Here is a 16,110-nt window from a genome sequence, read left to right as displayed (position 1 = left end):
TAGTAGCTCAGCTTTTAACTAAACTTATACTCTGATGTCATATCTATCATCAAACCGATGAATTTTGTACTGTTTTAATTTGTTTTCGATTTTTGCTTATTTATATTGAATTTCCACCCCGGTCGTCTCAGGAGGGGAACCTCAAGTGCTGCTCAAGAAACAACAGTGTCACTCGATGCTCGTGCCACTAATAATTGGCAGCTCAGTGAATGGTTCTTCGTTTCTTTTTAATCTTGCGTTCGTGAAATCACTTCCAGGATGTTTCTCAAGATACAGCGAGCCGCATCACCTCCATCGCAACTCTTGCGATTTCTACCTGTCTGCATTTTTCGCTTCATCAGTGAAGTGCCTCAATCCTCGACCATCGGAGACTACGTTGTACCTTCCGCTTATCATAACTCCTATCCCCAATGTGCAACCTCTGCAATGACAGTTGTGTTCGAAATAATTTTAATGGTTTTAAGCTTACACAAATGTGGCAGCTTTTTACTGGGCGTGGCGCTGACATGAAGGCACGACCTTCATGTCACAGGACATGAAAATCGTGGATCTTCACGGGGCAATGCGCTCGTGTCTGACATATTACATCTATTACATCTCGCGAGAAAGCAATGGCAGCCGCGTGTGAGTATACGTGTAGTTGTAGCCTAATAGTTAGAACACCAAACTCGTGTGCTCAGAGACCGAAGTTCGATTCCACCATCGGGAACGTATATCCTTCAAGGGGCCCGTAAACTTTACAGAGGCCGGAAAGTTCTTATATAGTGGTAGTTGCATACGCGTCTACAACGAACATGCAACCGCAAGAACTTTTGGAAATGATGCCGTAAAAACAGAGCTACACGTGCTTGGTGATGGAGTAAAGGCCCAACCACTGGAACACGTCGGCAAGCTTCGGCACGCGCCAATGCGTGAAAAGCGTCCAGAGCGTCGGTCGGGAACAGGGCGAAGCGTGGTGACGCGCAGAGATTTTGTCTACTGCCGATGCTAGAAGTTCGCCGACTGCGCGGCGACGCTTCGCCAGCGTGCGCCAATCACAGACTACGATGCGTCGGTGGCGTCAACCAATCGGAGGCTGCGACGCCTCCGGCTGCTATGCCTATGATGGCAGCTAATGCGAGGATGCCGAGACCAACGATCGTTCGAGTTTTTAGACACACGACACACGCGACAGTGTTCCTGAAAGACAGTGTCGAGATAGCAGGCCAAACGGGACACGACCGACGACCGTGGGTTGTCGCAGTGTGGCGTTGATCCAAACCGTCTTCGAACGACGCCGACAAATCCAACCTGCCACTGGGTTCCGCCGGTCTCAGTGCGATTGTCTGCTGAAACACCCAACCAATTCACGATTGCCGGAACGTCTGTGCTTGGCGTATATGTATTTGTCGTGCTCGAAACGAATGGAAACAAGCTCCAGATTTCCGCAGTCTGAATAATCAGCACTCGCCTACCGCCGATGTTGTTTAGGTCACGCGTAGTCCTATAGCGCGTCCATCGAGCTGGTAACTGACGAGTGAACGACTCCAGCTGAATAACTTTATTGAAGTAAAGGAATTTTCAGTTCCGTTTGGCGCTGCAACGATTTAAAACCTGGCACTCCTGACTTCGTGTGGTGTGTGATGTGGTGAAAGGACCGCGTGCAACTTTGGGTGGTGAACCGCGGCGTGTTTCGTGTCGTCTCAGGTGACTCAAGTTTCACGGGCGAGCTCTGCGCTGTTTCCAGCGGCAAAGATAACTTTCGAAGGCGAAAGAGGCTAGCAGCCGAACGATGGGAAGTCCGTACGTCATCAGCCATGCCGTCTGTTTTATTGAACAGTGTGCTATTCTATTCGGCATGTGAATCCAGTTCAGTACAAGTTCACAGTGCTCCTGACTCACTTTCTTCAAGTGCATAGGCTATTGAGAATAAATCGCTTGTGTAGCACTCAAGAACGTTTACGCGCTGAAGGAAACATGACACAACATAGTCATGTTTGAGTCAGTGTGCCCTTATACTTGAGCACTGCAAAAAGAATTGATCTGTTTGCAATATGTGCACGGTGTGCAGTGCATAGGAGGAGCTGCATCATGCAAGACCTATGCATGCAGCCGCGTATACCAGGATAGCTTCGATGCCTGCTTGAGAAGCAGCACATACCGAATCAATAAAACCGTAATTGACTTTTGAACTCTTTCTTTTTGTTTATGGGGAGAGCAGATGGTGCGAGTGCAATGCGGCGAAGGTGAAAAAGTGTCATCAGTGCTTTGTGCAGTCGGTATGCTTAAACTGCCCATATCTCTTCAGCTTCCACTAAAATGTTTCTCCCTGCGATATTATAAACTGTAGTCAGGGAAAAGATCAGCTCAAAACGAAGTTCCTAATGCGTATTCGCAGATTATGCAGGGTGGTTGACGGCTCCCTGGATAGCATTGATCTTCTTCAGTCCGTCTCAACAAGCGGTCAGCACAGCCTGAGCCTCATAACGCCTGTACAGACCGAAAGCGCAAGCCCATGCTTATATACGATCTCCCCCCTCCCCCCCGCGCCCCCCAGCCATTCGTACTCCCCTTCCTTGCGACGCGACCGAATTGGCGCTCCTGCGTGTTGTGCACCCGTCGGTTGTGTGCGCGTGTGCAGTGCTCTGCAACTGAGCAAGTGCCTGCGTGTGTGCGCGTGCACGTGGAGGAAGGGATGTCTACTGCACCCTGCAAATTCCTGCTCTAGATGGCTGGTTTTCCGACGCTCTAGCGTACAGGCATCAGCATTTCTTTAAGTTTTGCGAGCTGTCTAGAGTGCCACGTTACCGCTAAGGTAATAAAATAATAATAATAATAATAATAACAATAATAATAATAATAATAATAATAATAATAATAATAATCACCACGACCACGTTGAATGCGTTGAAGCCAGCGTGACACGTAATTAAAAAGATTTCTGGAGCTTCGCGCGCTCTCACTCTTTTATAGAGAGCGCCAATGATGCATGCCTTTTTGATGAAAATGGTGGTGATATCTCGAACACTGCTGATAGCTTTGCAGAACATTTATCTACTGTATATGGTGTAAAAGATGCTTCGAATAACCTTCCTTCTCAGTCTGGCACGGTGTGTACGCTATCAGTCAATGAAGACCTTGTTTTCAAGCGTATGAAGCGCCTCAAACCTTCGCTTTCCTGTGGCGCTGATGGTATTCATTCCACAGTGCTTAACCCTTTCAGACACTGTCTACACAGTTGTGTACTGCAAGATAGTGCATCTCCAGCGAAAGCATTGTTGGAACGGCGCTGCAATATTGAATTACGTGGAGAACGTTTTGGCAAAATGAGTGGGAAGGTAGACAATTGGGTGTATTTACTCTGGTTCAGTAAGTCTTATGCAGCGGGTTCACTTCTTTCATTGTTTTTCACAATGTCATGCACCAGGCATAATTTTCAAGTGGCTGGATACGTGCTTTTCAAGCTTCTCAAAACATAAAACATTTCATGTTCTCATATTTGATGTTCTTGTAGCGAGTTTGCGCATGGAGTCGAAACTCTGTTAACTTGACATAACTCACTAAACGTTTGAAAATTCTTAATCTTTTCTGCAGCGGTACACATTCTATGATTCTGAAGATGCAAGAGATGTGGCGAAAGCAAGTTTACAATCAACGGGATAAAGTGGTGTCTGAAAGGGTTAAGATGTATCGAAGCATACGTGTTCCCTGTTCTCACAAGCACCTTCAATAGTTCCCTAAAGTCTGGTACGCTTTCTACACTCAGAAGGTAGCATGAACACTGCCCATGCACAAATAGGGTGATTGACATGCACTTACTAACTGCCGGCCTATATCTATCCTATGCAGTGCGTCAAAACTATTTGAATCGGTATTGCATTGTTTGCTTTCTGTTAGTGCTAAGAACACTTTAATAAACGAACAGCATGGCATTCTGTGCCGATAACTTAAAGCTATTTCAGACTGTCAACAGTGTTCACAACTGCATCCACCTCCAAACAGATAGTTTTTCACTCTCCAAGTTGTGCAGAAAAAATAAGTTGCTCTTAAATGCTTCCAATACTATGGCATTAAGGTGTATCCGGTTAACACACCATGTGCAATCTTCATGCGCCCTTCGGTATGCTCCACTTTCCAGGGTCGATGAAATGAGAGATCTTGGTGGGCACTTCTACAAAATGCCAAGCTTCTCTTCACAGAAATAATCACACATCGTACCATTCACGCTCTTGGAATTGTATGTCGTATATTGCGTGATTTCCACTTACCTGTTCTGTTTCTGAAATTGTATTCTGTTGTCTGCCTTTCACTACTAGAGCATGCCTCTGTAGATTGGGGTGCAACGTGCAAATCTAATTTAGACCTCACTGAAAGCGCCCAGAATAAATTGATATCTATCTTGAAGCACCAGCTCAACTTGCAGCTCTAGACTCAAGACTTAATTAATCAGACCTTTTGTTTCTGTATAAGGCAGTCCATAGCAATATACATTCCCCAAAGCTTCTTGATCATAAGCAAGTGTTCATCCCGCAACAGTTTACCAGACAGCATTCCGAATGCTTTGTCTGGCCTTGTTGCATTAAAGACTGTGCTATAAATGACTTGATTCCAAAGAAAAATGTATTAAGAATTGTGCCTGTAATGACATACTTCAGAGTTAATTTCCTGTGTTTTGTGTATTTGTAGATAATAATGTATGATTAACTCCCTTTTACCCTTCCTCTTTTTCTTGTTCCGCGTTTGTTTCTCTGTCTCGCATTGGTTTATCTACCACATTCATGTTTTCTGTACATTTTGTGTCATATATTGCTTTTTAAGGACACCAGTACGAAGGCTAGAGAGCCTTCGTACTTGTGCCCTTGGTAATGGTGCTGTTCTGGGCACTATAATAAACATTTGATTGATTGATTATTATTGTAGTATAAAATCGTGCTTATTAAGTATGCACTAGTATAATATTCCAGTGCACAAGCTTTTCTGCAGTTAAAAATATGCATGAATTAAGAAAGTGCAATAAAATGCTATGTGCCTGATCATATGCATTGTGCTGTATGCACAATGCCATTTTCTATCTATTTTATGCCATTTTAACTCCTTCTGTTATCTTTGATCCGACTCCGACATAACCAAGAATTGAAAACTGGAGATTATAACACACTTTGTCGAATGCCTTTTCTAGATCAGAGAGAGAGAGAGAGAAGGGAAGAAAGAAAGGCTTTTCTAGATCAATTTGTAACATAGCGACTTTCCTAAAACCTGCATCAGAAGTTTCAAGAATGCTGCGAGCCACATGAATATTAGTAATTATAGACCTCCCTCTTATCCCGCAGGTGTGATGCGGTCCGACTAAAGCACCAATAACCCCTTGTAGTCTCCGCGCGAATATTTCAAATTTAGGTTTATGATCTACGTGTGTCCTGTTAATCGGCTTGTAGCCTGTGACTTTGTTAAGTTTATTCGCCTCATCGCTTTTTGGTATTAAGACTGCATCAGCGCTTTTAAAAGACGGCGGTAGACGGCGTTCTTGATATCCCTCCTTAAAAACACGTTCTAATACGGTGGCTAACAGCGTGCAGAGGAATTTCTAAAAAGCTGCTGTTAAGCCGTCAGGTCCTGGCGATTTTCTAGGGTTAAGGTCTTTAATGGCCTTTTCAATGGCCTTTGCAGTGATATCTGCTGATAATCTTTCTGTTCCTTCAGCGTCTAACCTAACTAAAGTGGTCAGAAAATGGCTTTCATACGAAGGCTTGTTGGGTATTCTACACTTGAGGCGCTCTCTGCTATATTCCCTAAAGGCATAATTGATTTCTTCAGCATCTCTAGATTTTTTGCCTTTGTATTCAATCTCAACTACTTCGTTTCTCCTCGCATACTTTTTCTCAGTTCCCGAAGCCCACTTTGTTGGCATCTCATCCGCCAAGATCTTTTTCGTTCATGCGCGAACAAGTGCACCACGGTATTTTTCCGTGTCTATAGCCTCAATATTATTCTTTGTTTCCCTCACTTCTTCCATAAAGTTTCCTGCAGTCGCAATTCCTTAAGCATTCTATGAAGGTCTTTCTTCTTGGCGCTCTTTAAGACACATTTCTACCGAGCGCTCTATGGTGTTCATTTTTACGACTTCTTTAAATCTCTTCCATCACTCACCCCTTCCTTTGTGACAGTCATTATTTGCTTTAGCAATTTGTGTTCGTGCACTTTCTAGAAATTGATCGTCCTTTAAGAGTTTCGCATTTAATTTCCATGTTTGCCATTTCATTCCAGGTTTTTCGGTTATACCTTTTCCCTATTGTGAAGGCTACTAAACAATGGTCGCTTATGCTATGTTGAGCACCTTGTAATCATAACACAGTGTGGCGATTTCTTGCGAAAGATAAGCTCTGTCTAACCCTGCATGGCTATTGGCTTGAAAATGAGTATAATGCGAATTATTGCCTCCATTCACGTAATGTACAATGTCCTCCAACAGAGCTCTTCCAATGGCCCCCTCAGAAAGACAACGCTCTCCTCAGCCCGGTATCCATCACTCAAACGATCATCCGAGCTCAAAACGCAATTGAAATCTCCTAACACTATCAAACATCTGTCTGTTTTAAAATACTGCGATATTTCTTGTAAGACACTTAGCCGGTCATTCACTTTCGTTAGTGCGTACACACATAATATTCGGACTTTCATGTTGTAATAACCAAAAATGCAGGGCACGAACGGTTTCTTCGACTATACCCAAACCATTCTTAATAAACATACAGCAACTGATCTTTGTTCCAACAGCATGGCTAACGCATACAATATAGCTGCCACTAAACGGTACAACCGTACCGTCAGTCTCACTCTCTATTTCAGTCTCTTGAATCGCCAAGATATCTAAATATTCTTCCAACATTACAGGGCAACATACAATGCGGCGCAAAGCGCGCGCGCGGCCACGCTCGGCGCGGTTAAGCAACGTCGGTGGAAAGCGCGTAGTCTACAGTCCGGCGTCACGGCGTCGCCGGCGTGCCCAGCTGCGTTTGGCGAGCTCAACGCCGCCGGCGCGGAGATAGAGCATGTTCTATTGCACGCGGCTGCCGCTAGACCAGAATGCACTGCGCGCTGTAGCGGCAGCGGCAGCGGGCAGAAGGCGAAATGACGGCGTGAGGTGCTCGTACTGAAAGTGCGGCTGTGGTTTTTTTCAACATCAGTGTGTGATGACAGCGCAAGTGGGGATGCACTTGAGCGCCGGCTCGAAGCGGTTCGCAACCGTCCATCTGTATACGATGTGAAACGCGTGGACTACCGCGACACAGAGAGGAAGAACAACGCGTGGGAAGCTATAAGAAAGCAGTCTGGTCTCGCCACAGGTAAGCTGCATTTCGTATTCATATTTAGTTGCAGTATGTACTTCAGGCGCGTTTCTCCTTCGCTGCGCGGACGTTGCGTACGATCAAGAGTTCCTCACCGCTTTCGCAGCCTTATAACTAGACTGAAACGTTTTCGGTGGTTATTTTCGACAAGATTCACCGGAACATGTTTTGTTTTTTTACTTACAAAAATTAGTTGTTTACCGGCTGTCATTTTTTCCAATGATCCCATATTCGGAGTTTACTTTTTGTGTGATGAATGGTCGCGCATTTCAAACCAAGGCACCCTCGACTTCGTCTTTCAATATGTTTTCTTTTTTTGTATGTGTCGGTGTGTCGAGGAGGGGGGTTCCAGCTTTCCGATGCAGAAAACACCGAACCCTGTTGGTAGCATATCTGCGGGTTCTGGGCCAGAGTTTTGGACAAGGTATATAGCTGGTTCGGTCGCCCAAAACACTGCTGAAGCGCGACGGACATCTCTGTACGTGTCTTTCGACATAATATAGACGGCTGAGGTGATAATGAGAGCTGAATTCCAGTGTTCATTAGAACATTGTTACGCGCTGTTTTGTTGCTTGCGCTACAACGCGTCAAAGTTTGACGGCTGTTGATGAGCAGTTGCATAGTTTCATCTAGGCGCCGTGTGTGGCTGAAGTAAGTTTTAATTTTATTCTCTCTGGATAAGACCTTTAGAGCAATGAAATTGTGTTGATATGTGACGTTTAGACATTCAGATGTTTCTTATGCTGTTTACTTGCCGATAACTTCGGTTCTAACAAGCATGTGACGCCCCCTCGGGCATAATCTTCGTTGGCCCGCCAGGCTCAGTAGGCAACATTGGTCACGGCACCGCAATAAACTTTTTAACAATATTTAAATATATTTGTACTGATGTGTACCTGCTAGGGTAATTCACATTAAATTTACACACTCGTATCTGCAGGTGTAGTTTCTACTTTGCATTTCGCTGCAACCTCATGCTGTATTTGAATGACTGCAATCCATTGCGTTTCTCATTGTGCCTTGAAGTGACAAACATGTGTCTTTTTATACATTTCATTTACATATACTTTGAAGTGAACTAACGCGATTTAGATTCATTTTCCATATACGTAAGTGTATATTCGTTCCCTTGCATCTTTCTATATAAGGCTGCATGCAGCCTCATGTTCTGTTCCAAAGAGTGCAATAGGTATATGACTCTTTGTGTCTTGAAATGACAAAGTTATTCTAGCCACGGTTTTAATAGATTTCATTTTCACATATGTTCTACGGAAGGAACATGATGGAGATTGTTTATATACTCATGTGCGCAGTTTGCTAGCGTTTTCTATTTGTTATATGCAACAGTGCAGTGTCATGTTGGATTTGAAAGATAACAGTATGCTTAGAGAGAGAGAGAGAGAGAGAGAGAGGGGGCTCTTTATTAGAAAAACAGAGAATTTTGCCGGCGCGTATATAACCGCTGGCAGGCTACTGTGTATAGGGATGGGGAATGGGATTGAAAGATTCCAGAAGAGAATGGGGGAAAAAGAGGATAAAAATAAATATGAAATGTCCGAGTGGACCCCATACTAATATTTACAGGTGACATGGCGGGTAAATTTAGGCTTTCGTGTATAAAGGGTGCAATTTTTAAAGCTTTCCTATTAGACTAATTTCTGATAGGTGTTTGAACAATAAATCCAAAACCCGTCGCTGTTTTGAAGGGCCGGGCATTGGACCTAAGATGCTCGGTAACGTTAACGGTTCGTTAACGTTACCGTTGAGCAAGTTAGTAGAGATGTATCGTAGCAAAAGGTAAGGCATGCAGACACGTACAGAAGAGAAGATAAAACGACAGAACGCCGTAGATGTCTTTACACGGCGATTAACCTGTCGTTTTCTCTTGTGTCTGCGTCTGCACGCCTGATCTTTTTCTTCAATGCGGACAGTATGTTGCTCTTTCGGCCTTGGAGTGAAGAGGCCACTAGTCTGGTTGCTTTGTTCATTTGTGTTAAAGGTGTTGTGGAGCGTGAGCACAATTTAGATTACGTTTGCGCTCGCACTTTGTTTTATTAGCCATTGCTTTATGATTACCAACCTGTTGGGAAACTAGCTACCAGTCCTGCGATAGTGCTATACGTGGCAACTAAACCTTGTCATGTGCTGCGCACGCCGTCAGTCTCATTCCAATGTTGTAACATCTAAAAATCAATAAAGATGATGCTTACAGACTTGAAAGCTTATTTATTGTGAAGATGCTTTATGTATTTTCGGAACTAAACCAAGCAGCTGGTGTTACAGAAGAATGCAGAGTTACATCGTACAAATGTTTACACAGCAGCAGTGTGTACTAAAACAAAGGAACATAATATCAGCCAAATTATTATAGTGATTAAGCAGTGCTGAAACTGAAGAAGGAAAAATGACAAAAAGCACACAGTACAAATACAATTTAACACTGTCACATACTATTATTCTAACTGCTGACAGCCTAGTGCGACATTTATACCAACAAGAGGCAAGAGAATCAGTGCACGTGCAGAAGTCAATTTCATGAAAATTAAAATTCGTAAGATGCACTTTATAAAAGCGCTGTACAAAATCTTGAAAGTTTGCGGGGTTACTCAGCTGCGCCCTATTACGTTAACATGCCATGGCACGAAGCCTGCTGTAGACAAGAAGTATTTGGAAATTTCGTCTCTGAGTGCCATGGCTGCAGGAGCAGATCGATTACTGCTAGACACTGCAATTGCTCCAACCTGTGTTATCGCATGCCTAAAAATACCCATCCTGTATTTCCCCGCCACACACAGCGTCACCATAGCCTGCAGGTCAGTACGCCGAATCGACCGTTAAGAAGTTGTGCAGGCACACTTCTGCCTTCACCCTGTCAGTGAGCAGCTCGGGCTGTCCCCTGACAGTGCCTAGAAAAGCCCTCCACCTCGAAACGAGAATTCCAAATGCGTTCTTCACACATTTTCTAGCCCTTGCTAGACGATAACTTAATATTTTTTTGCTGTCGTCGAACTGCCTTCCTTGGTACGGACGCATTAAATATGTGCGCAACGGTAGTGCTACGTCGCCTACCACAAAAGAGGCCACCCATTGACTGCTGTTGTGGGCAGCTCCATACCTCCACGCTCAAAAATCTCTCTAATGGAGCTTTCGCTAAAGAAAGCACCATCTGAAATCCTTCCTTGGGCGCCGACCTCGACAAGAGTAAACCGGTAGTCGGCATCAGCCACGGCATGCAGAATGATAGAATAGAAACCTTTATAGTTATAATAATCTGAGCCGCTCTTGTGTGGGCACTGAATCGCAATATGCTTGCCGTCTATGCTTCCGACTACATCTGGAAAATTCCACATTGAGCTATATCCTTTGTGAATTTCATCCCAGTCAGCAGCTGCTCGGGGCTAAAGGACGAGCGGTCATAGACAGTCCCATATCGCCGGGAGCGTTTCTTGTAAAATCCCAGCAGCTGTTGTTGCGTGCATGCAGTAGTTCATTGCGATGTCTTGCGTTGAGGCACCTGTTGCCAGAAACCTGGAAAATCATCAATATTAAAATAAGTTCACATGACATGTGATGCAATATTTATCGAATGTCAACTTAAAATACCCATTTCCGCGCGTTAAACACTAATATTTATAAAACTGCAATAAAAGGGAACAGTGCGCAATAAAGAAAATGCCAGATCAGAATTGCTATGCTAATGGGGCGTCAGAAGAATGAACTCACTTTAACGTCATTGCCAGCCTTTCGGCAGGGCGTATCGGTCTCCTGTGGTTAGGTGCATGAAGCATTCTCTCGTGCACGAGGCTCAACAGGTGATCGAACTTCGCCTTTGTCATTCTGCGAAAACAAGAGTGTTCTGTGTGAGACGATGCTTGATTACATTTATCGTCCACAAACTTCCACTGCGGAATATAAACGTAGCCGTAGTGGAGGGCGCCGCATTAATTTCCACCACTTAAATTATAATACCTGCATTAAAACGCAGGCACACGTGCGTTTCCTTTTCTTTTAATTCGCCTCCACCGAAATGCGGCCACCACGACCGGGAGCAGAACGCAACTGAGTGATCTGCAAACCGGCTAACACGAATATTTTAGCATTCCCTTGTTTTAATAATGGCGCTTTTTAACATAAACACAGGTCACGAAGAAAAGCCTATTGCGAATAATGCATAGTTAGATATAAAAGGAACAGCATTATCCCTTACCTGAAATAAAGTGGTACTCAGGGTCCACTTGGCGCAGCTCTTTGTATTTGCTGGTGGCAGCCAGCGAGTTGAGGGCGCTTGTCGGATAGCTCTCGTATGTACATGGTCCGCTTCCGTTTCTGACGTAGCCGACTTACTAGCAATACGAGTGCGATGTTCTGGCTGTCAGGACAACTTAACGTCATGCCGAAAAAGTTTTCGTTTTAGGCGCACGAACAGAAAAAGCGCACGCGCTACCCGAACGGCGCGGGTATTGGGGGCGAGGACTTACGGAGTCGCCATCTGTCGGAAGCGCCACCCTTGAGTAGTATGAGGGATCACGCGGCGCGCTCCTCATAGGTTTGGCTTACGGCGCTTAATAAAAACACCACGCGGCAGCCCTCCTGTACATTTCTGTAAGTACTCTCAAAACAAGGGAACTTTATTACTGTCGAAATAATAATCTTGGGCAAACTGAAAGCACAGAATCGTTTGCAGACGCCATCTGTTTACCGAATATGTACAGTGAAAGCCACTGCGCGCGGTCGCCGCGATGGAGTCTCCCGAACCGGTTTGCGCGAAAGGTCGGCAATCGATGAGGGCAAACTATGTGAAATATGTTCTTAAAGTGGGCGGTCTGCATAACCGAACTACGCATAACCGAGCGAAGCCTCAATGCATGCAGCGATCGCACGGGCTCGCGGCGACCGACTGCGCGTCTGCACGCATGTCCGCGCACAATGTTTCGCTTTCACTGAGAGCATTTTCGCACCGTGCTGTGAGCTTTAGGCCGCAGAACATGTGCATTTGACAGTCCACAAGCAACCATTGTTGCGTGGATGTTATCAGAGCTGTTCAGAAACAATTTCGTTTTAACATGTTACTGCGACGCCTACGGCGACTGTGATGTGCCGTCGCGACGATTCAATATCTTTTTTGTTGTATATTCTCGGACGTTTCAATATTATTTCTAAAGTTGCGTCGCACTGTATGCACTAAGCTGGCGATTTCGCGCTGCTGCTTTTTCGCAATCGAGTGCGGTAATTCATAACACAAACATGACCGTATGCCATGCCTTTGTTTAATGTGCTTCATACCACTCCCTTTCCATTGCAGTAAACTTGCCAGTGTCTAGCATCAACAAGTTCATAAACCAAACGGTCGTGACAATAGGCGGACAGCGGGCGCGGGCGAATCTCCTAGTGCACGTTTTCTGCTACTCACCGAACATCGCAGTCCCGGCGCCGTAGCAGAAATATCCCTCGCGTCTGTCGTTGCTGCATTCCCGAGTTGTAGCTGATGGCTGTTTGCCGGTCCCAAGTTTGGTAAGCCAAGCTTCACGCAGCTTCTTGTCCTGCGGCTACGTGTGAATAAAGGGGACACTGGGCTCCGTTGCGTACGTCCGGCACTGCGGCACTGAGCAGTAGCTTACCATGCAGCACGCCTCCAAAGGCAGCCACTACCTATTATAGTGACTACAAATGCCCCCCCCCCCCCCCCCCCCCCCAAGGCGGGAAGGCCTCATCACTTAATCAGAACCGCAGCGCAGGTGGGATATTAAACTTTCGCTTTCAGCTCGCTTCGGCGCTTCCAAAGCAGCCGACGCGGCAGTTGTATGCACATTAATAATGACATGATTCATCATGGCACGTCAGGCCGACGGTGGCGACAGCTTTTCCATGGTTGGAGCTCGCCCCCAATATGTAAGACGCGCATGCGCTGTGGAAACAGCTGTTCACCGCGGCGGTGATGTTGCGCTCCCGGACGCAGAGACAGCGCTCCCGGACGCTGGCTGCGCTGTCTTTTTTTGTTTGTTGCTTCTACAGCTCAACCGCGATATAGTTTTATTAAATTGATCGGCAATGATCTTTACAAGCCTCCATCGAATATGTCCAACGTGCAATTTCATAAAGACGCAAGACGCCTTCTGGAATGAGGAAATGTTTATTTTATTATATAAATATGCTCGTTGCGGGCTTTTCGTGCATTCATCCAGCGTTGTGGCACCAGGTAAGCAGCGGTAGCTGTTTTTTTTTTTTAATTCGGAAGCTTGCCCTAAGGCATAATACAACGGATGTTAAAAGTACACGAACAGATTCGACTCGTGCAAAAAATCTAGGAGTGAATGATGATGTGGTCCATGAATCCAGCGTTCAAGGTCGGGTGGGCGGCCAGGCGGACGGCCTGTTACCCGGAGGTGGCGGAGACGGCTTAGATGAAGTCCTGGGCACGTCCATACTAGGTGTGTCACTGTAACATTTTGGATTTCTGTGTTACAAAATGGGTACGATGAGCCGTAAGGGCCATGGTACTGTTGTGGCCAGAGAGCGGTCACAGACGGGGTGAGCGCGACCCCGACACGTAATCTCCTTAAGGTAACCTCCTCTCGGCGGGTTAATCCACTAGGGAGGTCTCACCCACACGGAGGTATGAGAGCTCGTGTGGTACGTCGGAGGTTTTCCTTTGCCCGGATCAGTCGTCCACAGGCGTCTTCTGGAAAATGTGGAAGTGGGTATGTTATAATCTGTGGGTGGGTAGCCGTATCTGCTTCAAGGAGACCCGGCAGGGCTGCTCGAGGCACCCACTGGACGCGTATGAGGATGTTCGTAGTGGCAGCAAGACGGTGAATGTTATCTGAGAATAGAGTGGACCGAGATACCCTACGTATGTCGTGGATGGCTTGAGTAGAGTCTGTGCGAATGAGTTGAGAGTATCGAGCAGCTTGAACAGCAGGTAGCAACGCGGCCAAGCCGTCTCGTATGGCAGCAATCTCGGCAAGGTAGGCCGGTGGAGCGGGATGGGCAACATACGAGCACGTCTGGCCTGCCTCTGGTATCAATGGACACACGAGGGCTGTGTGAATCATGGTGCCATTAACACTGGCATCAGTGTATGCTACAAGAGTCGCATCATCTTGATTATCATCGGCGCGACGAAAGCGGGAAACTTGGACATTCGCCTGACGATGAACCGGGCTATACAGACGACCAAGACGCTTATTGTCACTTAACTGTACCCCTTTCCACGGAGCTACATCGGGTCTCGGAGATGCTGGATTGTCTATTTCGTGTCCCATGTACCGGGCCAGTGAAGCGGCCGAGCAGAAATTTGATCGCTTTAGGGCGCGCACGCATCGACGTTGGTGTACGAGTTCCTCGATAGTGTTGAGTTGGGACTCGGCCTGTAGGGCTGGCAGCTGAGTGAGACGTGGTAGTCCCGTTATGGCACGCATGGCTTCTTTATTATTGGCCTCAAGGCGAGCCCATTTTGCCTTCGTGAGATGATGAAACTGGGCTCTGTAGACGAGTCCTGGTTGCAATACAGAACGAACAAGAAGGCGAGCCATGTTGGTGCTCGCTCCGCCAGATTTCTTCGCAATCCGACGTATCAACTGTATCGTTTCTGCGGCCTGTTGCTTTGAATTCTTGACCCATGGTCCCCCAGATCCGAAGGAATCCATTTCAAGGCCGACTATGCGGAGAGTTGAAGCCTCGTGTAGTGGTTTGCTGATCCAGAGTTAACTGAGAGGCCGGAGTGCCAGTAGACGGCACCCATACTTGTTCGCTACTCACATGTACTGTACAGTCGCAATCTTTTTGAGCGTGAACACGGAAGCGCGTGGCTTCGATACTACCACCGCAGTTAAGCGGCGCCTTACAATCTCTGTGCGCATGCGCGGCGAGAGTAGCTTTCCTTCGCGCGCACCACGTCGTCGGAGCGCTCGCTTGTCGTCTGCTAGCTGTTTTTTGTTTCCTCGGCAGTAACCGAATTATCACTGTAAGCATAATCGAGATGTTTCCAATGTAAATGGTTTGTTCCTGATTGTTAGCGTTACGCTAAATACCTGGGAATCGTGAACTAATTTTTTTATTTCTTTTCTCCCGGGTTTCTTTAGTCACACAATGCAGAAAACAAGCTAAATACGCAAACGTCTGAACTTTCATTTTGTGCATTTTTCACAAGATAATGAAAGACTTAGAAAAGTAATAGCTGTAAACTTGAATTAATTGCTGTTTCATTTTCTTTACTATTTTGTCATATTCCCGTTTGCAGCAAAAACTGCTGTCATTCTACACGGTAGGGAAGAGCACAGGGCAGGCGCAAAGTTACTTGCTCTAAGATGCTCCCACTCTTGGCAAACAGCTTCCCACAGCTCGTCCTCAGTTGCCAAATCAATAGGGTGCCGCACCATGGCTGCTTTTATGCGGCCCCATACATTTTCGCACATGTTCATGTAGGCGCCCTTGGCCGGCCAGGAGACCAGATGGACCCTACTAGTTTCTAGGTGCTCTTTCACAATTTGCGCAGTGTGCACCGGCGCAAGGTCATGCTGAAACACAAAATCGGCATCTGGTAAAGCGGCGTGGGCCTAAGGAAGGAGCACGTTGTCCAAGATTTCGCTGCAGTAGCGCTGCGAAGTAAGAGGGCGCTCGATGCGGTGTAGAAGCCCGACAGCAAGTCTTGACAGCGCGCCCCACACGTTCACGCAGGTGCGTCCGCTCGCCGCGACTCCCTGCAGATTGGCTGGCTCGTAACAGCATCGAAAGTATATTAAATTTAGTTCTTCACACAAAATCAAATCCGTAGAGAAAATTTTCT

General features: G+C 46.1%; 1 protein-coding gene and 1 long non-coding RNA gene across 2 annotated transcripts in view; one reads left to right on the top strand and one right to left on the bottom strand.

Annotated features, from left to right (window-relative positions):
* LOC126540823 (uncharacterized) overlaps positions 1-12,988 on the bottom strand; it is a 131,443-nt gene extending 118,455 nt beyond the window's left edge. Inside the window, exon 1 of the mRNA XM_055075970.2 lies at positions 12,736-12,988. Within this exon, the coding sequence (XP_054931945.2) occupies positions 12,736-12,742 (7 nt within the window). The 5' untranslated portion in view covers positions 12,743-12,988. The remainder of the gene's footprint in view (positions 1-12,735) is intronic.
* Positions 7,088-16,110, top strand: part of LOC140216193 (uncharacterized) — a 68,511-nt gene continuing 59,488 nt past the window's right edge. The window contains exon 1 of the long non-coding RNA XR_011892880.1: positions 7,088-7,322. This is a non-coding gene — a long non-coding RNA (uncharacterized lncRNA). The remainder of the gene's footprint in view (positions 7,323-16,110) is intronic.

Source organism: Dermacentor andersoni, chromosome 2, assembly GCF_023375885.2.
Source record: "Dermacentor andersoni chromosome 2, qqDerAnde1_hic_scaffold, whole genome shotgun sequence".
In the NCBI taxonomy this organism is placed as follows: domain Eukaryota; kingdom Metazoa; phylum Arthropoda; class Arachnida; order Ixodida; family Ixodidae; genus Dermacentor; species Dermacentor andersoni.
Note: the sequence above shows the minus strand (reverse complement) of the source record. Positions and strands in the feature narration are given on the sequence as shown.